This window comes from Rhipicephalus microplus, chromosome 6 (assembly GCF_043290135.1).
Source record: "Rhipicephalus microplus isolate Deutch F79 chromosome 6, USDA_Rmic, whole genome shotgun sequence".
Lineage (NCBI taxonomy): Eukaryota > Metazoa > Arthropoda > Arachnida > Ixodida > Ixodidae > Rhipicephalus > Rhipicephalus microplus.
In genome coordinates, this window is record NC_134705.1 from 185,880,960 (window position 1) to 185,908,188 (window position 27,229).

A 27,229-nucleotide genomic window follows, 5' to 3' on the forward strand; every position below is an offset into this window, starting at 1 on the left:
GTATACCATCGGCCTCTCTTCCCTTAGCTGTTCTTCTATCTCTTCCCACTTCAGCCTGTTCCTACCACCCTGCATGTTAATATACCCTATGTCTGAATTGGCTCGGCGCTCGTGGCTATGTCTATTTATGCCCCGGACTCTACCTATCTTAGATATTGGTGCCACTTTGGAATCGTATCTGTCCATACAACCTGTCGAAAAGTCTCCCTGGTTATTTTCCCCGTTACTAGCTATCCTGCACCCCGAAGGGCTCGCTTGCCCCCCAAAAAAGCTACTGCGCGTCCTGCAAGGCGCCAACCCACCTCATGACCTAGCCGCCCATCGAAGTGAATTCTGTCTCGTTGAAAACCCCCCCACCTAGGCACCTCTCTGTTTATTTCCACCACCTCAAAGCCTTTCTCTCGACTCATGCGCCATATCTCTTGGTTTGCGTTGACCACCGCTCTTTGCAGGTTGCTATCACGCACCGGTACCTCCGGTATCGTGCATATCACTACCTGTACCTTAGGAGAAGTGGCGCGCATGTCATCGACGCCTTTCGCCAGTGTGGCTGCTAGTCCTGCTGCATCTTCATTTAGGACATCGTTTAAACCGCCTGAAATTATCACGAGGTTTCGTCTATCAGCTGTTGTTTTGAGCTTTGCGCTCGCTTGCCTCATGACTGCTTCCAGCTTGCGTCCGGGGAACGTCCCTACTGCAACCCTCTTGTCACCTCTTACCCTCTCTTTGATGGCTTCTGTGCATCGATTTAAATTCGAATCCCCGGCGATTATCACATGCTGTGACTTTTCAGCTGGAGCGTTCTGCACCTGGGGGCTACTTGCACCTGTGACGCCGGCTGCTTTGTTCCCTCCCTGCCCCACCACTACCTCGCTGAAGCTGGGCCTTGCGACAGTTGAACCGGCTAAACCTGTTTTTTCCAAACTTCCTTGCTTTTCTTTCTCCGCCGTTCTGGTTGCCGGATCCCTACTGTTCTCTCGGTAGGTCGCTTCTTTGTTCAGCTTCGCTAGCGCTTCCTCGGCGGACTTCAGTCTTTCTCCCATTGCCCTCGTTTTCTCTTGCTCTGTCGCCAACGCAGACTCGAGCTCGGCGATTCTCATGAGCAGTTCACTTTGGGCAACCATCATTTTCTCCATTTTTTCCTCGACCTCACATTGCCTACACTTCACGTCAGCCTCTTCTCCATCCGCTTCTACGCTTGGGTCCACTTTCAAACCCACTCCACATCCAGAACACTTTACAGTCTTTTTAACCATGCCTTTCTGACACCAATTGTCCCTATACTCGATAATTACTAAACTCGAGCCCTGCACTACGAGAAAAAAAAAGAAAGTCTAAGCTCTACTACAAAAATTTGCGTGTTCAATGTACGCGCACCTCCCCCACGGGGTGGCAAAAGAAAAAAAACAGCAACAAAAAAATTTCAAACACACACACACCCACACTAACTAATAAATACCTGGTGACTGGCCCCCGAAAAAGCCGTACCATAAAATAAGTGCTATGAAGATTTCAACCGCTGCCTTATAATTATAAAGACAAGCTCAAAACATGCAAAAACACTTATCTGCGCAGTCGATCCGGAGCGCTCAAAAAACACGTCCATCCACCTTGACAGCCCGAACTAAAACAGATGCCAAGGACCAACGCCTCCTAGAAAAAACTATATGCAACGCACTGCAACAGCACAGCGCCATCTAGTGAACAATGCGGGAAGTAAGGGGTGGCTACTACGGAGGAGGGACTGAGCCCCAGCGTAAGGAGCTTCACCCCTATAATGGCAACGCAAATACATTACCCATTCCAGTTCCGAGATACTAGCGAGCACGTTACAATAAAACTCAGGGGGGGGGGGAAGCAGCCTACCGCCGTCAAAGGATCACCCTCCAGACAAAGGCTTCGCCGTGTAGCCATGACGTCCCGGCGGCCCTTGCACCTTCGCACCGCCCTCTCGAGAGAAATCACAAAAGCGACGCGTCAACACGTGTCACACCGCGTGTCACAAAGCTGCCGCGACACTATTGCCTAGAGGAGGGTCCTTAAACTACGAAAAGCTGCTTTTTATTGAGTTGTATATGAGTATACGTAAACGAAAAAAAAAAATTGGGGGACCCTTAAGCTTCGCCTTTAACAGTTGAACGCGATAGCGAAATCCGGCCCCTAGTGCACCTTTCAACCGATAAGTGCATACTTATTCATATGTTTTGTTACATACACACACACGCACACAAACACGCACACAGTAGATTGGACCAGTCCGCGCTATTATCGCCGAATGGGCTCGTTTTCGTCGTGACACCTGTAAAAAATGGGTTGAAGGGGCCCTGAAACACATTTTCAAGTAACCATGGAATGATTTCACTCAACGCCGCAAATTTTTTAAGAATCCATCCAGTGCGAGTGGAGTTACAAAGGTTCGTCGCATGCTGCAATTGCATTATCTCTTCTCTCGTCCCGACGAAAGCGCTGGAAGCTAAGCAGGGAGGGGTGACAGGGTAGGGAAACTACCGCGCCTCGTGACCTTGAGTACTTTCTTTTTCTTCGAATGCGCGGCTTTTTCAGTGTGATCACGCGCGCACGCGTGGACAAGTAGCGGCCTCCCGCGGCAATCTCGGTAACTTGATTTTTCGGTCACAGACGCACAGACGATTTTTCGCTCACAACCAACGGGGCCGACGCCGGCGGCGAGTTTTCTGCGACAAGAGCTATTTAACGCTATCACGTTAAAAGTAGCGCGCTACAGAAAACGCCGCTACTTGTAACGCGTTACCGGTAACGAAAACACTGTCAGAGCAAGAAGCGTCTGTATAGGTAGACGCGTGTGCGAACTCTAGGCATTGTTATGCCTGCGAGTCCGCAGCAAACGTCCAGCCTCGGAAAAAAAGAAATCTGTGTCAAGGCCAGCACGCGAGCCCGCCTGACACGATGAACAGCTCAACGGCGTCAACACGCGACGGCGCCTATCTGTCGCCCACGTGCAGTGAGTCACCTCAGCAAGCGAGCCGTCGAGTAAACAACCGGCGTCTTCCTGTCTGGGAGGGTGACGCAATGCCTGGCGACGTCACTCGTCCTTGGGTGCAGCCACCTGCAGCGCAGCCTCTCCAGATTCGACGAGAAAGAATGACGCGGCCCAGCGGCGACCCCATTGGAGGATTCTGGCCTCACGACCAGCGGCGCTTCTGGTTGGACATTTGGGTTGGACCCGGTGCATATAAAAGAAGCCCTGCGGCGCGTCGAGAGCAGACCCCTTTGACAGCAGACCCATTAGAGAGCAGACCTATGTGTTAGAGAGGAGAGCTCGGCTCTTCGGGTCTCTAAGCTGTCGGCCCCAGTGCCGAATTTGTAACGCCTCTGTATATATGCTGTACATAAACCTTGTTTAACTCACCGTCGTCTCGTCCGCTCGTCTATCAGCTCTGCGCAGAAGCAGTCGCGAGCTGAGAAACCTACGCTACCAAACGGCTGGTGACCTTCCCGGCGGAGTTCGAAGCAGTGGCGCCTTCGGGACCGTGTTGGCGTCGCCGTCTTTCGAAACAGTGGTGGCAGCGGTCGCAATAGTGGTTGGCAGCTGCGGGATCGGCCGCCGTCAGCGACATCGATGCGCTTCGCAACAGTGGTTGGCAGCTGCGGGATCGGCCGGCGTCAGCGACATCGATGCGGTGAGTGCCTGATGTTTTCCCCTCAGTTCACCAGACTACTCTAGCTCAGGTTATAGTAGTTTAGAGAAGGGCTGTGTGAAGCATTAGAGTGAGCTTTGATCGTTTCAAGCAAATTGATTGATTGATATGTGGGGTTTAACGTCCCAAAACCACTATATGATTATGAGAGACGCCGTAGTGGAGGGCTCCGGAAATTTCGACCACCTGGGGTTCTTTAACGTGCACCCAAATCTGAGCACACGGGCCTACAACATTTCCGCCTCCATCGGAAATGCAGCCGCCGCAGCCGGGATTCGAACCCGCAACCTGCGGGTCAGCAGCCGAGTACCTTAGCCACTAGACCACCGCGGCGGGGCCGTTTCAAGCAAAGTCGAAGTGCTCTGAAACCAAAGTTAATGCGGAGGGGGTAAACACGGGAGTGTGAAAAATTGCTTGCGCGTCTTGCTAGTAGACTTATAGTGGGTACGGCAAGTAGATTCTTAACAGGGGCAAACAGCAAGAGGCTAGTGTGAACGATGGAGAACCTTAAAGTGAAGGAACTCATCGAAATTTGTGAGGAACTCGGCATTACTTTGGGCCGTGCGAAACGAAAGCAAGCGATCCTTGAGATCATGAGAGATGAAGGAGTTTCGGCTGAGGAAGTCGATGAGGCCTGGGAGGATATCAAAGCACGCCGCGAAGAGGCTGAAAGGCGAGAAGTAGAAGCTCGCGAACGTGAAGAAGCTGAAAGGCGAGAACGCCGTGAGGAGGCCGAGAGGCAGGAGCGCCTCGAGTTCAAACGAATAGAATTGGCAATCCTACAGTGTTCGCAGGCGCCTAGCGTAGCTTCTCCGACGATTCAGGTCAGCGGTCAGAGAATTCGCGACCAACTGCCACCGTTCGTAGTAGGCGAGGACATGGCCCTCACGCGATCGCAAGCGCGGAAGCTTTCGCGGGAGCTTGATCTTGTTCTATGTGGAGAAACAAGTTCAAAAGCAGCAAATCTGTGTGATCTTGGCGGCGAGTCGACGGAACCTCAAACACGAAATTCTCCGTGTGCGTCGTTTGAGCAGTCACTCGAGCGGCCCGTCGCCGAAGCGACCAGCGCGGTATGCGTAGCAAGGGGAGACGACATGGCGCCATTGAATCAGAGCGAGAGGGCTGCAACGCTCTCACCTGTAGCGGAAAGTTGGAGGGAGCTGTCGAGGGTTGATCGAGAAACGCTCATTCGAGAGCAGCGTGAGGACCTCTCGAGTAAAGCGCAAGTGGAAAGCCACATGAAAGCTTCACAAGTGTTGTCGAAAGAGTACTACGACAAATCGGCGAAGAAGCGCGCTTTTGAAGTAGGAAGTCAGGTATTGCTGCTGCGGCCGTTCAAAAGGAACAAGCTTGAGATTCATTGGGAAGGGCCCGTCAAAGTAATATCGAATCTTTCTGATATCAATTATGAAGTGAAATTAGGAAGGCGGCCGAACAAAATTTACAACTTGATGAAACCATACGTTCAACGTCAAGCAGTCGTAAATTTACTTTTAAATGCTTCAGAGGAAGAGGGAGCAGAAATTTGGAGTTTTAGTGATGTAATCGAAAGGGAATCGGAGGTAATCTTGGAGCAGTTGAACCTAGAGCCTAGGTTAAGTGAAGTCCAGAAGGAGGACCAGAGAAGGTATGTTTCTTTTTATGAGAAATCTGGACTCCCCTATTGTAGTTACACAGATGTGCAACGTCGCAAGTACGAGCAGCCTTTAGTACCGCATAGGTATCGTCGTCTAAAAGTGGCCGGTTACTGAGGTGGAGCATGATGCTCCAACAGCACAACTTTGACGTTCGCTACAAAAAAAAAGGGAAAGCTATACGCTAATGCAGGTGCATTGAGCCGTGCGTTTTAGTTAGTACCTTCTCCACCTTTCGGTTTCTCGCTGGCGATTCGGGGCAAAATTTTGACCTCATCACGACCTGAGCTGAGCGCTCTCGTCCAGAGTGAGCTCAAGGAGCCAACTTTATGTTCTATTCTAATTCGTTACGTTGTTGTACGTGAACAAAATTTGAGTTGTCATTTTAAGAGTATTGTGTCCCACATGTGCCTCTTGATGTAGAGGGAACGAAATTCCGATAGACACGTAGCTAGGTATATGTTGTACTATACTTTGTCTGGTGTTCTGCCGGGTGACCGAGGGCACTTGCTTGTGTCGTGTGTTGTCTGTTGTCGAACCGTTCTTGGCAAGTTGCAGAACCATCGACAAGTACTGAAACCAAGGATGGTCAGAAGAGACGAGCGAAGCTGGTCGACAAGTTGTGGCGACAAGCCAGTGGAGCTGGGATCCGACCTCAAGAATGGGATGTGTTCCCGGAACGGAGTCTGGAGCTGCATTCTTCCCATGGCCCTAGAGGCGAACCTGGAGGGACCTGGCGAACGAGCGCGCCTGACATCCGAGCCACGTGGAAGCAGCTCGTCTTTCCGGCGCATAGTCTGGCGGCGGGGGTGCTGTTATGCCTGCGAGTCCGCAGCAAACGTCCAGCCTCGGAAAAAAAGAAATCTGTGTCAAGGCCAGCACGCGAGCCCGCCTGACACGATGAACAGCTCAACGGCGTCAACACGCGACGGCGCCTTTCTGTCGCCCACGTGCAGTGAGTCACCTCAGCAAGCGAGCCGTCGAGTAAACAACCGGCGTCTTCCTGTCTGGGGGGGTGACGCAATGCCTGGCGACGTCACTCGTCCTTGGGTGCAGCCACCTGCAGCGCAGCCTCTCCAGATTCGATGAGAAAGAATGACGCGGCCCAGCGGCGACCCCATTGGAGGATTCTGGCCTCACGACCAGCGGCGCTTCTGGTTGGACATTTGGGTTGGACCCGGTGCATATAAAAGAAGCCCTGCGGCGCGTCGAGAGCAGACCCCTTTGACAGCAGACCCATTAGAGAGCAGACCTATGTGTTAGAGAGAAGAGCTCGGCTCTTCGGGTCTCTAAGCTGTCGGCCCCAGTGCCGAATTTGTAACGCCTCTGTATATATGCTGTACATAAACCTTGTTTAACTCACCGTCGTCTCGTCCGCTCGTCTATCAGCTCTGCGCAGAAGCAGTCGCGAGCTGAGAAACCTACGCTACCAAACGGCTGGTGACCTTCCCGGCGGAATTCGAAGCAGTGGCGCCTTCGGGACCGTGTTGGCGTCGCCGTCTTTCGAAACAGTGGTTGCAGCGGTGAGATTTCGAGGCGCCCTTCGTAACGTCGTCGGAGGAGCGCGTCGTAACAGCATGTCCGCATGCACGTTCTTCTGAGCAGCCACTTGTTGCTACGCACCAACCACAGAAGCAAAAGTGGGGCTTCCAGAGAAGCCTTCTGGGGACGACAGACCGCCGTTAAGAAGAAGAAAGCAGCGCAACTGACAGCAACAGCAGTGAATACCGAACAAATATTGCATAGAGAAACATCCAGAAGCAACGCAGTGAAAAAGAAAAGTAAAATAAAAATGCATCCTAGGCAGCTATTGAACCGTACCATAGAAACGTATACAAAGTGGTTGTTGCACGGCCTTGTTCAACCAGGCGTTATCGAAGAGCGGGATCTGGTCGAGGCAATTAAATGCGGAACGCAACGGGGTATTCGCACATCAATGGCAGGTGACTTCTCCTGGGATTTGAAAGGGAACGCGCCTGGGATCGATGGAGACACACCGATTGCGGATTCATCCCATGTGGAGCGCGCTAGCTGTAGCGACCATTCTTGTAGCGAAGCCACGTCTCGAGAAATGGAGAGAGCAAGGTTAACGAAAAAATATAGGTGAAAGCATGCAGCGAGAGGTTTTGAACTCATTTACGAAACGAACTAAGTTTCCTTATAAGCGCAAGTTCACGCAGTGGGGCAAATAACCGCATATTGACGGCGAAATCTCTTTCACCGCCCACGCGATTCTTTGCGCCACCGCGTGAGTTATGTACTACCGAATAGGACATAAGTCTGTCCTTTTAATTTTCATTGTAAGCAGTTACGGCATGCACACTATTTGCTTGTGTTCATGGGTTCACTGTGGACATACGTCTGAGTTGGTCAGATTGGGAAAGAGAGAAGATCTTCCATGATCGAACAGAAGACACGGATCAGGTCGGTGGCAGTCACTGGCGCGGTCAGTGTGTGCACGTGGGGGGGGGGGGGGGTCAAACTTTTTTCCTCCATCCCACAATTTTTTCACTGTTCAATGTGCTCTACATACAAATACATACACAAACGCACGCACAAACATAACACACGTCTGAACCACGAAGAAATAGCAGTCTTTCCATTTGGTTGCATCGAAACTTGTGGCACGCGATGGTGGCAACTACTCAGCCTTTAGCCGAGTGCACGAAGGAAATTTGCGAATTTTTCACCTTGAAATAACCAAACAAACACACAAACAAAAGAACTGGCCACGTATTTTTGTGCTTCACTGCAAATGTCGCCGAAAGACGGTGGTCTTTTTTCAGCAGTCTTTTTTTCGAGCGCCACACACGTCACATTTTCAGTGCAGCGTATGAAACCCTAGGGTCTTTATAATTTCGTATTCATGTATTTTCTAGTAAAGGAACACACCATCCAATACTTAAGCATTGATTTTTCACCTCAGATACGCATTACATTTGTTTTTCGATCGACAATGTTCACAAGTACGAACACAGCCACCAGTTCAATGTGGCTGGGTGTGCATAAAGTGTTTAAACTTTGGTCGGGTGACTGAATCATGTGATAAACAAAGACAGACAGGTAGGCCAAATAAATGTCAATTGTCATGCGAAATCAACGCAGTCAAGATTTAAACACAAAGAGGGACGGCTTTAAGCTATCCCGTAGTAGAGTATCTAGTAGTCTGAATCGTTACCCACTTTTTCCAAACACACAGGCAGGCAGGCGGGCCGAAATTTCGGCGTTGCAGTGTACCGAGAATGGTTGTCGTCTTTAAAAAACAAACAAGTGAAGAGTACGCGGTGCTCGAGTACAGAAGCCACGGGAACGGAGTGGACGTGGCTGGACGAAAACGGTTCCCGTACTAGAAGAGTGAAAAAGGGGAAGGTGGGAATGCGGGCGAGAAGGAAGGAGAGAGAGGCCACATGGCACCGGAAAAAAACGAGTCTCGCCACGGAACACTGCGTACGCGATCGACGTGCAACGACGACGCTCTCCCTTCACGGCTTTCCTCGAGAAACCCGGCCAACGAGACGACCGAAATGAGACGAACACGCCATGTATACTACACGGGAGATGATACGGGACCACGCAGAATATCACGAGCAGGCGTCGACCGAGGAGGCGACTTGTGGATGCGGATTTTTGTTTTCTCTTCGCCTCTTCGTAAACAGCGTTTTCTCCGCTCCTGGACTTTCGAGATGCGCGTTAACCCGTAATTTAGGGAAAAGACATGGCGTTCGTCACAAGTGGTACAATGGGTGAAGGTGTATTGCAATCATGAGGAATGAAAGAAGGACAATTAAAATGAAAATTCTTTTAAAGTGACAAAATGGGCGAAGAAACAACGCACGAAATAATAAACAAATAAATAAGGACCACGAAATAAAGGTAACAAAATACACAGAAACGACAACAGAGCTAACAGACAAGCGACGAAACAACAGAAAGAAGGAAAGGTAAAGAAAAATTCGGCAGATTCCACGTTCCTTTGGGAATCGACATTATGCGAAGCATGCGGAGGGAGGCTGACCACGTTGTAATTTTTTTTAATGATTGACACGGTACGAAATGACGCCAAATATATGTAAAGATGTACGCACAGACGTGTGTTGAACAGAAGCACATGTTTCACATAACCAATTGTTTGCACTTGCGCAATGATGCCAACAGGAACATGAGTACGTCACGGCGCTATCGTAGAAGTAGATATCTAATGTTTATAAAATTGGATAGCCAGCACGGCAACCAAAATTGGCGTTTCACGATACGGCTTATTAGGAAAGTAGTTCCGAGACCTGGCGTGACTCTGTGGCAGAATGCTTGATTGTCACGCAGAATTCTCGCGTTCGATTCCTCTTGGGACACTGATATTTATTCTTTGCATTCGTCGGGTCAGTGCTGCCGATGTGAGGGTTTTTTCCCAACGCTCACGCATTAAATGTGTGTTCTCGTTGTTCGTGGGTAGATGCTAAGCGTCAATAACCTGTGGGACATACCTGCCTATCAGTGGCACATACTCGCCCGCGCCTATGTGCCACTGTCTGGTGGAAAGTGTTTGACGACGTTCGCGACGGGATTGTGACATTATTCGTGTTTGACCAGCGCGTCATATTCGTCAGGCTATCTGACCCTCGCATACTAATCACGGTTCACGCCAAGTTATGGGGTGACCACGAGAGCATCCAGACGTAAGAGCATAGATAGATAGATACGCAGATAGACGCCAAAGTGCTTTCAGCACGCAAAAGCAAAAATGTGTTGCGTTTAATAACTTGTACGTGTTGCATATAATAACTCATATACTTTCCTCAAGAGGAACGTACATAACAGCTGTATCTTGCCGGTACTTAGCTACGAAGCACAAACCTGGAGACTTACAAAGAGGGTTCAGCCTAAATTGAGGACGACGCAGCGTGCAATGGAAAGAAAAATGGTAGGTGTAACCTTAAGAGACAAGAAGAGACCAGAGTGGATTAGGAAACAAACGAGGGTTAAGGATATCGTAGCTGAAATCAAGAAATGGAAATGGACATCGGCCGGGCATGTACCACGTAGACAGGTTACCCACTGGTCATTAAGGGTAACTAACTGGATTTTCAGAGAAGGCAAACGCATAAGGGGAGACACAAAGTTAGGTGGGCAGATGAGATTAAGAAGTTTGCGGGTATACATTGGCAGCAGCAAGCACAGGACCGAGTTGACTGGCGGAACATGGGAGAGGCCTTCGTCCTGCAGTGGACGCAGTCAGGCTGATGATGATGATGATGATAATGGTGATGAATTCCCATAATGTTTAGGGTAAGGTGTGGAGTGTTAGCCCCCCCCCCCCCCTCAATACTCGGATGAAGAGGGGTGTTCTGCCGAGAACAAGTACTGAAAATATGGGTCGTCGTCCCCCTGCCGAAAAAGTTCTAGACTATATATATACGGTCCTGTACACAACGTTGCACCTTAAGCTATGTCTTACCTTTTGGTTTTGTACAACACGTACTTCTTGAATTTAGTACACTCGTCTTGGCGTTGTTGCTGAAAAGTATAGCGCTTAGTATCCCTCACGTAACACGCTTATGCGGGGAAGGATTTGATTTTGAAGCTAGTGGGTGCCTGCTTATAGTCACGGTGTCGCGCAAGGACACAAAACCGAGACAGAAGAATAACACACCACAGGCGCTACTCAACAGTTTAATGGAAAAGCCTGCCGGATGTCCCTTCCGCACCCGCACACTTGGAGCAGTATACATTTTCTATTTCATAAAATTTTTCCACTGAAACTACAAACAGCGCTTATGGTGGTGTGCTGATTCACCGCGTCTGTTTTGTGTCTGTGCGCTACACCATGATTATTACTTTTACATGCAGCCTAAATATTATTTGAAATAAATAAATAAATAAATAAATAAATAAATAAATAAATACTTAAATAAATAAGAAATTCGTAATCTAGGCAAGGGCTCTCAGCACCCAAGTAGATGACAAAAAGAAGCAAGCAAAAGAAGAACGCTAACGAAAAGAAGCAGGGGAAAAAAACATCTCGGTGAAATGAGAGAAGCAAGCGAAATTTTTTATCCTTTTTCTCTTTTATTGCTACCTAGTTACAACCTGAGCACACCCAGGACACTAAACAAGGCACGAAGTTTTGTCCAGAGGGACATTGCCCTCCGGAGGAAAGGACAAAAAGCTGCGAATAAGACACAAGACGCACTCATTTCTTACAGTTCCCAAGGGAACGCACCCGCCGAGATCCACTTCAGGGGTCGTCACCTCTCCTAGCAAGGAGATAAGCACGACCGTTGCTCGGCGTACGCGAGGAAAAAAAATGAGCGCAAAAAAAAATCGAGGACTCAGTAAAAGAAGAGCATGCACAACAGCGCTGTCGTACAACGCGGTTCATTTGCAGCAACCACACTGTGTATACAACATCGTGATGATAACAAAACAAAGAATGAACGATAGAAGTGATAAACACGAATCCCATTATAAACCATGCAGTAAGTCAGTGCTGTTAGCCTCTCCATCCATAAGTGTGCCCAGGGTTCCCCATCTGGGAGAAGGGGTCATCACAGCGTCCCGCTCTCCCTATTAAGTCACCGTGAGGGGCAGATTGCGTCCCCACCTCTTAGGTTACTTGGGGGGGGGGGGGCGCCCTCCTTTCCCCATATGTACATGCCTATGCGTCTGCGATTCACTGGCACTCTGTATTTCTTCCTTTATTGAACAGCTATGTCTTACTAACTTGCACAAGCACCCACTTTAATTATACACTGTGTGCCTATGAAGCAAATTAGCAGTTCCGGTCTTGATGAAAAGATTTTATTAATCCGATTGATGGGACTTATTTAAATACTTCGAAACAGCTTCATCAAGCATCAATTCACTGATCACAACCTGATTGCCATGGACGCCGAACAGGCTCCTTGAGGGCCAGCTGCAGTGACCACTCTCACGGAATCTGTGACGGCAAACTGATTGGCGGGGACAGGACCGAAAGAATTAACTTTAAGGCCTGTCTTCGTAGCTGGGAACACGGGTAATAGTGTTCCGGGCTCACAGCAGGGTTGCAGTAGGGCTGCATCAGTCTTGACTTCAGCCATGCAAACTTCTTCCTGTTCTAAAATCCCAAAGAGAAGCCCGGAAGGCCAATGTTTCTACGGCGTTCTCGTTATCCAGCGAGCTGACTCCGAGAGATGTAACGGCAGCTGAATTTCAGGGAGCCGTTGGAGCGTGAAAATCGCGGTGTAAATCGGTATAGACAGTTTCAAAGTCCCAAGCGTTGTACCCCCATCCCCCCCCCCCCCAAAAAAAATATCTTCCGGTCACCTTCTTTACCAGCTGCTAACGTCGAAACTGAAAGCACGTTTTCAATTTCTTTTCGAGCGTAAGGAAACTCTCTTTCGTTTTTTTTTTTTACATAAAAGAAACGTGCGCAAAGTACGAGAATGTCTTGTAACTTTTATGTAGCCCAAAAGAACATTTATTTGAATAAATTTTGCTAAATAAAGAAGTTGTTGAAAATCAGCGGCCTATTTTCTAAAGCTCTTGTGATCGAGCAATGCTATTAAAGCACATCGGTCATCAAAGGGCTATGTTTGTAAACCTTGAAAGGGTCTTTATCAACGTCCAAGGAAATAATTTTGAAAAATTTATAAATAAATGGCGAAAAACGCACAAAGTCGGCTGTTGGTATGTGATGCCAAGTTGCTTCAAAATCGTTGCTAGGTTTCACCTAGAAGATGTGGTGCTGTTTTAAAGACAATAGTCTTGGGATACTTCAATACAAAAATGTTGGCCTGTCTGGCAGTCTTTCTCTCTGTCTTTCTGTTTGTCTGTCTGCATGTCAACCGAAATGATTCAGCTGTCAGGCCAAGGTTCAACAACTCTTCAACGCCCACCTGTCTTTATCTGGTGTCTGCGTTCATGCTTGCGTACAGTCTCGATCAAAAAGCAAATATTACGCAAATATTACGGGTATATAAAGACGTCAGTATCTTGTGGTGCGTTTCTTTATCCTCCTAAGTCCTAAGAATGCAATAATAAAGAAAGCTTTTTGCAAAATTGTATTATTTGACTATTTGCCCTTAAAAGCGAACACAGAAACATGATGCAATCAAAAAATGAAACAGATGTCTCAAAATGTGATGGTGCCCATTTGTGTACCCCTGATCTTCTGAAGTCTCTAAGATTGAGTACGACAAAAATATCAGACCGAAATGACTTTCAACATGATCTACAAGGCGTCACACAGTTGAAGGATTGCACTATGGACGATGTCGTTCACGCTACAACTAAGAAAAAAAAAAGCTTTCACTTTTCACGAGGCCGCCGGCAGGCGCTCGTGCAGTACTCAGTCAATTTGGTTCGCTCGTTTTGCGAATACGACTAGACACATGACGCCACTTCTCAGGGCTTCGTGAAAGGATCTGATCCGTATATTGTGCCATGACAAATTTGTACACGCAGATATTGAACTGTGATGATCTGTAGCCTTAAACTTAAAACAACGACACCCAATTGGTTACCCAGGGACCGACAACTTGAATACACAAGATAATGCATAGGTACACAGTTGCGTAGCGTTTATTATTCTGCGCAAACAATGCGACGCTATGCACGCAAACGTTGCTGTTTCCGTAGAGTTAGCATACATACTCTAGAGAAAACGCTGTGCCGGAGAAGCTACAACCATCGAAGCGCAGATATCGTGGAACGTTGTCCTTGTTGCCGTTACAATACTTCAAAAGAAGCACCAAATAAAGCAATTTAAATCACCCAAAACTTCCACAGCCTGAATCTTGATCAGGCATTTCACGCATTATAAACGGACGGAAATTGTTCGGCGCACAAACCAATTACTTTTAAGATCGATACAATGGCCATTTATGCAATTCATTGCGGGCGACATGAAAATGCTTGCAGGTTCGTTTGCTAGATGACACCAAGATTCTTGTAATGTATCAACGTTTGAGAGCGTAGCTGGCGGCCGATTGCACTGGCTTGCTTGTGCGCAGGGTGAATCGCATACAGTACCTCGTCGTGCGTGTTTTTTTGTTGTTTTTTTTTCATAAGCAAACAACTCGACTTCATGTGAAAGTCCCTTACTGCGACGCAACGGAGACCCATGAAACAGAAAAAAAAAACGCGAGGGTTTATTGCAGTATGCAGTAGCGAGCGCGCAAAGAGATCACCTGAAAGCAGAGTATCGTTCCATCATAGCAGCAGCCGAGCGGTTAAAGGTTGTGATGCATGGGCCCCACGAGAAGGTTTGCCTCTATATGCTAACTCTGGCTGTTTCCTACGCTTTGCTAAGACGATACGGTGCTGCCACCTACCCGTGGCTCTGCGTTCTACGGTTGCTTTCGCTTTCCAAGACTACCACCACGTGGCGCTCACGTCTCACGCAGCGCCTCCAGGATCACATTCACCGATGTTCTCGCGCAGGACACGAAATAAAGTATAAAACCCTCACTCTCCAGACGAAAGACCATCTTCTTTCGACGACATAAGCAGTCGTTGAAACACGCAGACACGCGGCAAATGCTTTTTAGGTCGCTTCTCAGCGAAGAATGGTTCCACGTAAACCACAGGCAGACACGAAGACGACGGACGGATGTCCGAACTGCAAAGACAGAACGCTCGCGCTGATATCGAACGTTCCAACCTCTCGTATGATCTACGGACACATCGTCATTGGTGTAGGCCCTCGCATCACTTCGAGATCTTCTCGCAAACGCCGTTACATTTCCCTTTCCCTCGCATTCACTCATTGCTGCGCAGCGATGCATCAGCGGATCTATAACGTCCCACCACGGTGTTTATTACAGAGTTATTGAATATTTTCGCTATTGTTCATTACGTCTGTCTACAAGTCGCATTTGGTGTGACGTGGCGCAGTGCCACGTCACATAGCCTCAACAGGTGGCTTCGAATTTCCAGAGCTGCCGCTTGGTGGAGGAGAAGGAAAGAGAAAACGGCGCTAATGATTACGAAGCACTATCAAGTGCGGGAAGCGTTTCCTCCTGGGAAAGAAACAACGGAAAAGAAGGAAGAAGAAGAAGAACAATGGGGGAAGAATTCTCGCATGCTATAGGGTGCGACGAAGCTAGCGACAATGCTGCCTTCTTGTGAGAAAAGGAGGCAGAGACGGTAGGAGACAGAAAAAAAAAACAAAAAAACATTGGTATGCGTGAGTAACCGGATAGGCCCCTGCGAGTTGAAGCGCGGACGTTCCGAAAGCCCGAACCTATAGATATATTTAATCGAGAAGCTCTTTAAGCCTCTCGTTGCGCAGGGTATACAGTGCGAACAGCAATTATCGTCCTCATCAACCAGTACGCGCTAACTTCGTCATATTCATTACTGTACCGCTTTGCTCCCACAAAACGTGTGCTGATTTGTACGGTGTGGAATACAAAAAAGTATGACGGGCGAGTCCGCTACGTGATCTAAAGATGGCGTGGGACCACGTGACAGCTACAGTCACAGTACTCAAGTCGCGCAACATCCTCTAGTAACTAGTCACGCGACAAAAAAAATCACGTGACATCTCGCATTAACTATTCCCACGGGACTAGAATCACGTAACATCACAGATCCGCTGGTCACGAGAAATAACAGCACGTAACATCCCGTAACAAATACTCGACCGAATGATATCGCGCAAAATCTAGTCCAGTGAACGTACCTATGAGTAGTCGCATGACTAAAATCGCGTAATAGCTAATCACATGACTGAAATCGCAACATCCTGTAACAAGCAGTCACGTGGCATGTATACAGCAGGTCAGGTCATGCTTAGTCGCCGTCATCATCATCATCCTTGCTACGCACACTGCATGACAAAGGCCTCTCTCATGTTTTGCTAGTCAACTCGGTCCTGTGCTTGCTGCTGCTGTTACTTTATATACCCGCAAACTCCCTATTCTTATCTGCCCACCTACCTTTTCATCTCCACCATTCACCCGCTTGCCTTCTCTGAGACGCCAGTCAGTTACCCTCAAAGCGGTTATCATGCGTACACGCTATGGCCCCCGACCCATGTCCATTTATTCTTGATTTCAACTATACAATATCCTTAACGCCGCTTTGACCACTGATCCATTCTGCTCTCTTCTTAGTACTACTTAGTACCTAGTACTAGTATCTTAATACTTAATAACTACTATATAAAACTTGCAAAGGTTTGGCATTACGAGTACAACGGTACAAATGAGCTGGGTCGAACACCAGCTCTGTTGATGGCCTAGCGCCACTCGTTCAAGCTGTGCACTATCTCTCTTCTTTTTCTTTAGCGCTAGCACAGCACTATCAGTGTATCTACCTGAATGCACCTTCCAGTAAACGAAACAAAAGGATCAGTCAGAATAGGGGAAGAGAGTTCTTAAATGCCGAGCAGTTTGAGGGGAAGAGGGGGGAGCAGGCTGCTGTACACTGTCGTCATCGCCTGGCGTAACGCAAGCAAAGCCTCGGGTAGCAGCTGTAGCACACTGAGCACACACTCGTGGCAAAAAGATGTATCCTTCCTCTTGTTATTCCAGAGCCCTGACGATGATGTTATTAATTGGTAAATTGCGCAAAAATTTGATTTGATTTGATATGTAGGGTTTAACGTCCCAAAACCACCATATGATTAAGAGAGACGCCGTAGTGGAGGGCTCCGGAGATTTTGACCAACCGGGGTTCTTTAACGTGCACCCAAATCTGAGCACACGGGCCTACAACATATCCGCCTCCATGGGAAATGCAGCCGCCGAGGCCGGGATTCGATCCCGCGACCTGCGGGTCAGCAGCCGAGTACCTAAGCCACTAGACCAACGCGGCGGGGGAAAAATCGGGCAAGAAAACACGAGGCCACAGGAAGAAGACAAGGGCTGTCTTCTTCCTGTGTCCTCGTGTTTTTCCGCAGCTTAACTAACAATGCAGTACCAACTAGATTGGCTTCCTGTATTATTGCTGAAATTACTAACAATGCAGTACCATACCAGTGTATATATTGAAAACAACAGAAAGGGAAGAAAATGAAAAATAAGAAACGAAAGAAAAAATAGAAAGGAAAAAGAAATAAACAGAAAGAAAAAAATAAACTGCAAAAAAGACGAAAAGGATGAAAATTTAAAGAGAAAGAGAGGAGGAAAGAAAGAGGATACCGACGAGAAACAAAGAAGGCTGCCCTTCTGCGAACTTTCATCATGCTTGAAATTATTAGAGCAAAGCTGTCTTTTTCTTTTTTTTTTCTTTCTTTATAGGAATACACCAACCGGCCCAAATGCATGCGGGCATGCATTGGGGATGTAAAAGTCTTTGGCGAGGATACGGAAACGAAAACAACAAAGCCGGAGCTGATCACACTAATATGGAAGCAAATTGAAAGGTTGATTCACGGGGAGAAAGCGACAGGGATGATGAAATGCTGCGTGAGCGAGTACAAGGGGACGCTCGAAACTTAATGTGCCGAAGATTTCTTTAACTGCCCCTTTCTCTTTCAACCCACTATTCCCCAACCCAAATGTAGGGTAGCATACCGGATACTAGCATCTGGTTAACCTCCCTGGCTTCCTTTTTTTCTCGTCTTTCTCTCTAATGGGCCGAAAATGAGTCTTTTTTTTTTCTTGGGTAGGGTGGCGGGGGGAGTCGTAAGGGTGAAGCAAGTTGGTTGGTTGGTTGCGAAACTTTATTGAGGTCCTGCAAGGCGCGCGTCAGCGCGCAGCGGGCGTCTCCCACGTCGGGACCGTAAGGCCAAGCCTATCGGCCGCTCCGCGGGCCTGCTGGACGGCCCAAAGTTGGTCGGTCAGGAGGGAGCTGCGAAGGGCCGCCTCCCACCTGACCGATGTAGTGTTGGGGTTAGTGTACATTGCCTTGCACTCCCAGAGCATGTGCGCCAGCGTGGATACATCCCCACATTCGGGGCAAGCGTCATTGGGGAACACGTCAGGATAAATAGCGTGAAGGGATCTCAGGTTAGGGTACGTGTCTGTCTGCAGTGGTCTGAGCGTAAGGGCTTGTGGCCTATTAAGATTTGGATGAGGGAGTGGATATAGTCTCCGCGCTAGGTAAAAATATTTTGTTATTTCGTTGTACGTGGCAGGCGCGTCCCTGTTTTCCGCAACCCCGTTGGCCCCGAATCGTTGCCCGGAACCCGCGCGGTCGGTAAGTGCGCGCGCGGCCTCGTGGGCAGACTCGTTGAGGTTGGGGGGAGCGCCTTGGACCTGTCCAACATGTGCAGGAAACCAAATCAGTACGTGGTGCTTGATGCCGTCGCGGCCACCACTTTGGAGCACGCGCAGGGCTTTCTTGGAGATTACACCGCGCTCGAAAGCGCGAATAGCTGACCTAGAGTCACTATAGATGACCTCCCTCTCACCTTCCAGGATGGCCAGGGCGATGGCCACTTGCTCGGCAACCGCCGGATCGTCAGTGTGAACCGATGCGCAGTTGGTGATTTGTTGTTTGGAGTCGACGACGACTGCGGAGAAGGCGCGGCTCCCACGGTACGCGGCCGCATCGACAAAGCTGACGCCGTGCTCCTCACTGTGAATCTGCTTGAGAAGAGGGGCAGCTCTAGCCCGTCGCCTACCACGATTGTGCTCGGGATGGACATTCCTCGGTATCGGTGCCACGGTGATAAGGTCACGAATCTCGCGGGGTACCTGTCTCATCTTCTCGTCCACTTCAGCCGGAGAGTGACCGAGCTCTCGGAGTATATGTCTGCCGGTCTGGGAGCTCGAAAGGCGCGCGAGCTGGGCCCGCTCCTGCGCTTCGGCAATCTCCTCCAACGTATTGTGTACTCCGAGCTGGAGCAGGCGCTCGGTGCGCGTCCTGATCGGGATACCGAGGGCCCGCTTGGTAATCTTTCTGAGCAAGACGTTGATCTTGTCACGCTCGGCACGCTGCCAATTGTGCATGGCCGCGACATATGAAAAGTGGCAGAGCACAAAGGCATTGACCAGGCGGATTAGGTTGTCTTCCTTGAGGCCTTGGTAGCGGTTGGCCACCCGCCGAACCAGCCGAACCGCGTTATCCGTCTTGGCGGCGAGCTTGAGTATAGTCTTGCCGTTGGAACCATTGGACTCGATGGTCATGCCGAGGACCCGAATGGAGTCAACTCTGGGTATCGCACTGCCATCTCCGGTGTAGAGCTTGATATCACTCTTCGAGATCGGCTGCCAGTTTTTGGGCTTGGGCCCTCGCCTAGTGGGTTGGTAAAGGAGAAGCTCGGACTTGCTTGGGGAACACCTCAGGCCTGTGGGACGGAGGTAATCTTACGTGGTGTCTATGGCCTCCTGCAGGGAGCGCTCGACTTGCCCGTCGCTGCCACCTGTGCACCAAATGGTAATATCGTCCGCGTAAATTGTGTGGTTAATGCCTTCGATACATGAGAGCCTCTTGGACAACCCGACCATGACAAGATTGAACAGGGTGGGCGATAGCACTGACCCCTGTGGCGTGCCGCGCGATCCCAGCTCGATCTCCTCGGAGACAAGGTCTCCCACACTGAGGGTGGCTCTCCTACGGGTCAAGAACGAGTTGACATATTTGTAGAATCTGACTCCAAGGCCGAGCTCAGCAATCGACCGCAACACGAAAGAGTGAGCAACATTGTCGAAGGCTTTCTCTAAGTCGAGGCCGAGAATGGCCCGCATGTCTCGAGTGTTGCAGTCGATGACTTGGTGCTTGAGCAGCTTCACAGCGTCTTGCGTCGAAAGCTTGGCCCGAAAGCCAATCATGGTGTACGGGTAGAGCCCATTGTCTTCCAGGTACCAAGTCAACCTATTGAGGACCACATGCTCGGCTACCTTTCCCACGCAGGATGTGAGCGAAATGGGGCGCATGTTGTCCAAGTTGGGTGACCTCCCCGGCTTAGGAATGAGCACGGTGCGCGCGACCTTCCACGGGTCGGGGACCTCGCCGCTCTTCCATGCCTCGTTGATGATCTCGGTGAGGTAGTCGATTGATCGGTCGTCCAGGTTGCGCAGGGTCTTATTAGTTATGCCATCGGGGCCCGCGGCAGACCTCCCATTGAGCGCGTAAAGCGCCTGCCGAACCTCTTCGTGGCATATCTCGGCGTCCAGTTCAGTGTTGGCCGGTCCTGAGTACTCGGGGTACGTTGTTGCGGGGTTCGAGTCGACAGGGAGGTACTTTTGCACCAGCTGCTTCAAAACCTCCTCTTCTGAAGAGGACTGCTTGGCTTCGTGCATGGCTCGCGCTAGTACGTACCGCTGGTTAGTTTTGGTGTTAGTCTCACTGAGCAGGTGCTTGAGCAGGTTCCATGTCTTGCCATTACGCATCTGACCATCTACCGAGTTGCACACCTCGTCCCACTGCTGCTTGGAGAGCACGCGACAGTGCTCCTCGATGGTCTTGTTTAGGTCGGAGATTTTCTTGCGCAACCTGCGATTGAGGCGCTGGCCTTTCCAGCGGGCGAGAAGTGACTGCTTGGCCTCTAGCAGGTGGGCAAGGCGGCTATCCATTTTTTCAACCGGAAGGTCAGTACTAATAATCTTGGTGGTACTTATGACGTCCTCTCTGAGCTGGCTAATCCACTCCTGTAGGCTTGGCCTGGTTGCAGGTAGGGGCCGGTCGTTGCGGACTTTGCGAAACTGGTCCCAGTTTGTCCAAGAAATCTCCCGTGCCCTCTTTCGGACCATTAAAAACTGCGTCACCAGGACGTAATGGTCGCTACCTAAGTCAATGTTTGAGTTGGCCCACTGTACATCGGGGAGATTCTTGACGAAGGTCAGGTCGGGAGTGGAGTCTCTGCAGGATGAGGTGCCCAACCGAGTTGGAAAGGCCTTGTCGGTGATTAGAGTCAGGTCCATGTCCGTCGCGTTCTGCCACAGTTCCGCGCCCTTGCTGGTATTGTACGGGTAGCCCCAAGTGTGGTGCGGAGCAGGTGAAGCAAGTGACGCAGAAAAAAAATGAATGTGACACTTCGTAGCAACTGCATAACAACAGAAAAAGCAAATTTGTAGACGGAATAAGGAAAGAAAAAAAAGTAACCACGCGTGGACAGTCTACAGTGAGTAGAAGAAGGGAACGACTATACTCGCGGACAACTTTTCTTGGCAATGAAGGGAAAGCTGAGGCGGCGGAGCTGCTGCACATGTACTCCTCCGCGAAGTAGTCCGGTTTGGCCATAGTGTTTCGAATGACGGTCGCGTTCGAACAATCTGCTGAGTCTGCCTCGACAGCCATCTGCGAGTGAAATTCGTCACAAGCTGCTTCGGCGAGTCTTCGTAACAGCTAGAGGGTGACGAGATTTCACCTAAGTACAAAAACACCATTTCGAAAGTAAGGTCCTCGTAAAAGGTGCGACGTTTTCAGGCGAGCAAAAACTTCGTAATTACTGTGCATAAAATAAAACAAATATAAATATATCTTTGGTGCGTGCTGCGTCCCTATATAAACAGCATCCCATAGAAAATAAAGCAATATTGGTCTTTTAATCTTCAGGCGAAAAACGCGGACGCAAATGTGGAAATATATTTTGTAGCGGTGGCACACCCCCACTTTAGCACCGTGTAGCCTTCCCTTCGTTGTTAAGGAAAGTTGCCCGCAGGTACAGGTTCCCTAAAAAAATAGAACGGCTGTTGGGGTAGGGGAGAGGGTGTTAAAGATTCTGAGGTGAATACAGCTAACGAAAACGCGAGGCGATCGTTGCAGCCATTAAACAAAAAAAAACAAAGCGCGGCACGGGGACGTAGAAGGAGAAAAGAAAAAACGCCAGGTCTGCGCGGAAGGCGCAGCACAGTCACAGCGAAAGCTAGAAGAGCCGGGCCTTTCGGAGCCTTTTCAAAACACTTGCTTGCTTGTTTGCTCGATCCTTTCTTGTGGCTCTTAACCACTAAGGGGGATTGGCGGTTAATGCAAGTCAATACCTTATGATTATCCAGGCTAAGGTAATATGGTTACTTTCTTTTGACTTGACGGGATTATTTTGGCACAATGTGAAAAAAGCGAAATAAAAGAAATAATAAGGTTTCATGAATAAATAACGTGTAATCATCATATGAAATTCTTTTGAAGGTTAAGTCATTACAGTGTAAATACTACTACTACTACTACTACTACTACTACTACTACTACTACTACTACTACTACTACTACTACGACAACGACGACGACGACGACGACGACACAGGATAGAACAACACAGTTTCACACTAAAAACCAAAGTTACCATGATAGTTCCACAATACAGGATAAACAAATTCAGGAGATACAAGCCTAGACTATAAAAAAACTTTTTGGGGGGGTCTTCTGCTCTGCTGGTCTTCTTGAACCCCGAGCCCCCGATTCGACTATGCAGGGGTCAATAAACTGTATAGTGTGACGACAAAATGTGAGAAAAAAAGCGTTCAAAAATTGTTTTCACACTGTCGCTTGCTTTTTCTCGCTAAACACCTCTATCTGCTTTTTTAAAAAAAATCTGTTACCTCATGATGCCTCTGCGGAGTGGACTATCCCAAAATATTTGTTTGGGTAGGTCCTAACATATGGGAGCTGTTCATTTCTATTAAGCAAATACCACCACAACCGCGAATCCTGCCTTTGTGACAGAGTTCCCCGGGCCATCCAGGTTCCCCTACAGGGCCTGGATGCATGCTCCTTGAAGTTTGGGTGCGTCAACCTGGCATAGAATGCACTGTAGCATCTCTCAATGCCATCATCTTTCGTTGCATTCATATCTCTTATGCATCGCCCTTTCCTCTCTACGGCAACGCACAAACAAAAGCACCAGTGACACGTCCACGAGAAAGGAGAGCGATCACACACCACGGACAGTGAGATCAGAAAGATTCTCGCGAAAAACCGGTTTAAAAATAACGCCCCAGTTAAAAATAGGGAGTGCGATTGCGGGGTGAAGGAAAAAATAGGGAGGCCTCCTTGGAGAACGGCGCCACTCCTACGCCTTCGGAGTCGAGAAGTGAAATGAGCCTGAGCGACAGCCCGAGAGACCAGGGCGCGTGGGGATGGCAAAAGCAAGAAACGAGGGAGTAGGCTAGGGAAAAGTGAGGGAAAGGAAGCGGAGATGTCTCAAGATGGCGCGCGCCTCACCGAAGCGGCGGCGCTACAGTCGGCGCCAGTGGACGAGCCGATGACGGCGCAGCGGCGACGGCCTCCGCAGCTCCGCATCGGAGGAGAGCGCTCAGCATCTCCCTACTCCCTCTTCCGCATCTTCCTCCGATCCAACTGCGCACGGGAAACACATGCAAAAAAACACACCCCCGCCAGGGCGCGACTCTCGCTCCGCATTCAGACGCCACCCGAACGGCGGCAATGGTTTCGTCCCAGCATCCAGAAACCCTCTTTCCCCCTTTTCGCAAGTGCACCCACCCACCTTGGGCTGTCTGCCTTCGCCGCTGGGAAGAGATGGGAAAAAAGGGGATCACACAGCTTCCTGAGCCTTTTCGTCTCATTCCTTCTCGGTAAAAAGATCCCCAACGCAGTCGCCTCCCACCTCCCGTTCTCCCCTATCCATTTCCCTCTCCTTTGAGGGAAGAGAGAAAGAAAAGAACAGGGTAGCAGTGAGGATGCGTTACGCCACCGCCTCTTCTCCACCCCTACAACTCCCTCGCCCGCGATCCCTAGCCACCACCCGCATTCATCGGGAAAGGGAACAACGGGAGAAGGGCCTTGCTCCCAACGAGCCTCTTCCAAACTCTCTCCCCGCATCCCCATCCCTTTCCTCGGACCAGTGGCGCGTTCATTCGGAGGGTTCCTCTGCAGATCGGGCCTCTTGCCGTCGCACCGAAAAAAGCAACAAAAAAGAGTTGAACGAAGCAGAGGAGAAGTGGGAGGGAAAGGGACACGGGACGCAACGCCGCTGCCGGGAGAGCGCGCGCTCTGCCTGCCGACGGACGTCGTAGTGTGGCACGGGCGGTTGCCGACGAGTGCGCGTGTAGTGCGGTGATTCACGGTTCCCTTCTTCTTCTCTACCCCGTGCGCCAACCGGGACGCCGGTTCGTCGCGGGAGTCGTTTCGTCGACCACGTAACGCGGGCTCGCGCTGGAAGCGCCGAGACTCGGCGCCAGTGTTGTCCGCGAGTGCCCGTTGTTCTCGGCGGTCGTGCCGTCCGTTCCGGCCGTGCTCCTCCCAGTGCCTGCTCGTTCTCTTCCCGGCTTCTACATACGCGGGAACCAGGAGTGCAACGAGCACGATACCGGTGTCTGAGGTTCGTGTGTCGCGGGTGCCGAATTCCGCATCAGCTCTCGCTAAACCTTTCGCTTATTCACTTACAAGTAAAATTTATAAGAGTCATCGTACGAAAGGAGCTCGTAGAACACATCGAGGCAAAGCCAGGATTCAGGACCTCTGAATGTTCGTGTCTTTTTTTTTCGTGAAATCGTGTTCTGTCCCTCTCCTCAAGGTCACAACAGAGATAGTCAAGTGCCGAGCCCATTAACTATTGCGACAGTTCGCGTTTAGAAAGCATAGTAGATCTACACCGGATGGTTTTCCCCCCACTGTGGATAATCGAGTTCTTCCATCGGCTAAATTAAGTGCGGTCCCAAAACAAACCAAACGGTGATCGTCAACTCTCCTCTTCCTTCGGATCTTCGGCAGCGTCACATGGGATTAGGGATGATTCCGGGTTAACGAAGCAAGGAGACGTCCGTACTCACCTTAAGGATGCTGGCACCACCGCTGAGACCCAGGGACTCCCAAAAGGACACCACGGCTTGACTTTCGGCGTATCTGCGAAAGATTGCAAAGGGTGGAGTATATATAAGAACCCAGCCGGAGGGAGCTGCGTTTTGATCCCTCCACCTGCTATTTCTTTTTTTTTTCTTATCGCCAAGTGTGCGGTGGATCTCGCCGATAATTGAACCATCTCGCGTAACTCTACCCCATTCGTGCGAAAACGAAATTTTAACCACCGCGTGTTTGTGTGCCTGTGTTGACGTGCGCGCTCCCATTGGTGATAATTCCACAACGTAATATAAGACGAGGCGTCAGATGTGGATGTTAAACACTGACTTACTACTCGACAAGAGTGCACCTCGATGCCCCGTTTGACTAGAACTTCATTCATCGCAGATTCAACGTGTGGGTGACCCAGGGACAAGTGTTCTTGTTCATCGTTTTCTCGTTCATCATTGCTCGTTCATCGTTTTCCTCTTCGTAATCGTCATCGGGCCACTACAGCGGCTCATGTAGTGCTGTTGTTGGGAGGATTATCGCATCGAGAGGATTAATCGTGCAACCCGACCGACGTCCACCGCTTGGCAGGAACGGCACAACCCGACTTTTTCCCGGTCCAGTCGACCCAGAAAGAACTTCGTGAAGCTGGCCACATCCAAGAACGGTGAGCAGTTCACTAACCATTCTCGGGCCGGATTTTTTTTCTCTCTTTCTGTAGAAACCGGGAAGCCTTTAGGAGCTTCTACCGAGCGACACTGCTATTAGGCGCATATTTGCTCGAAATAACATTCTCGCTTGAGCGTCGTCAAAGGCACAAAATAGGAAGTAACAAGAACCAAGAAGCATCGGGAAAAACTAATCCTGAATCACATTGAATCACTCTCGGCGCCTACATTTATTTCTTGATTTTTTTCTGTTTACTTGTTGGAGACTGTCTCAGAACCCTAAGCGTTCGAACAGAACAGGAGGCCGCCGGGAAAGGGAATGTCCCTCCTCCTAATTACATCGTTTCTGCACTGCGTACTAACTCTGAGGGCCTCAGTGACAGGGTTGGGAGAGAGGGACGCTGTGGTAAAGCTTTAGACACTTAGCTCCCACCCCACCCGTCTTCCCCTTTGATAACCCTGCGTGCGCCTATGCACGGCACTGTCACATTGTCTAAGCTGGCCTGTCTCTTATGCTGGCGATGATAACGAAAACAAGGAACCGTCAGGCCTGCGCGCAACGCGCTGCAGAGTCACAGCGAAAGATGGAAGAGCCACGGCCTTTCAGAACCTTCCTTTTTTTTACATTTTTGGGTAACTGCTACAGGTGCAAGTGCAGGGCACCCACTATCACATCAATCATCATCACTTTTCGTTATAAGGATGCATTCACTACCCTTAGTCCCCTTTCAGAGAAGCGCGTGAAACCCACTACACGCTTGCAAGGTATTTTCGGCAATATATATATATATATATATATATATATATATATATATATATATATATATATATATATATATATATATATATATATATATATATATATTCTCATGTGGCAGACGACGACAGCGAATAATTGTGCCTCAAGCTTTCGTAATCGAGATTGGAGCATTCGATGACCCACTCATAACGCAATTCACATTGTGTGATACCTGGTCCTTCCTATACGCTGTTCTAGAGCACTTTATAACTTTTTGTAACGCGATTCCTTTCCCGACATGAAGCCCGCCTGAGGCCAATTGGCGGCGGAGTTTAAAGCACCACCGTGGTTCAGTGGTCGAGTGCTCAACTGACACGCCGGGCACCGGGGTTCGAATCCCGTCGTCCCAGTCCCCCAAGAAAGACTATCGTCTTTAAACGTACGACGACGGCATATAGGACTAATCGGCACGCGGCATTTCTTTATGTGCATTTGCGCGGTAATTCCAATAGACGCACGCGATTGCGACGTTCCGCACGGCTGAAAAATCCACCCCCGCCGCACCGAGCGACCGGAAAGTCATTAGTCGAGTTTCACATCGGCCATTAGCAACGCGCGCAGTTAGCAAACGTCAGAAAAATTCTCCACTGCACATTATGGACATAGTGCGCAATTATGAGTGATATCTAATATACATTGTAGTAAAAGCGCGAGAAAAGTCACTTGAACGTTGCCTATACACAATGTGTGTGTGTGTGTGTGTGTGCGTGTGTGTGTGCGTGTGTGTGTGTGTGTGTATGTGTGTGTTGTTGAAAAGAGTACAAACGGCGAGTACTTCACAGCAACAATCATACTCATAATAATAATTGTTGGAGTTTTGTGTCTCGAAAGCAC

The 27,229-nt window shown here is 49.4% G+C and overlaps 2 protein-coding genes across 7 annotated transcripts in view; one reads left to right on the plus strand and one right to left on the minus strand.

Annotated features, from left to right (window-relative positions):
• Positions 1-27,229, minus strand: part of LOC119168255 (uncharacterized) — a 523,033-nt gene that overhangs the window by 77,577 nt on the left and 418,227 nt on the right. For all 6 annotated transcript variants that reach the window (XM_075867240.1, XM_075867239.1, XM_075867238.1 and 3 more), the window contains one exon: positions 24,913-24,985. In XM_075867240.1, coding sequence (XP_075723355.1) covers positions 24,913-24,985 — 73 coding nt within the window. The remainder of the gene's footprint in view (positions 1-24,912; positions 24,986-27,229) is intronic.
• The window catches only part of LOC142765731 (XK-related protein 6-like), a 281,750-nt gene continuing 279,500 nt past the window's right edge, over positions 24,980-27,229 (plus strand). Inside the window, exon 1 of the mRNA XM_075867242.1 lies at positions 24,980-25,595. The gene's annotated coding sequence lies outside the window, so the exon portion shown is untranslated. The remainder of the gene's footprint in view (positions 25,596-27,229) is intronic.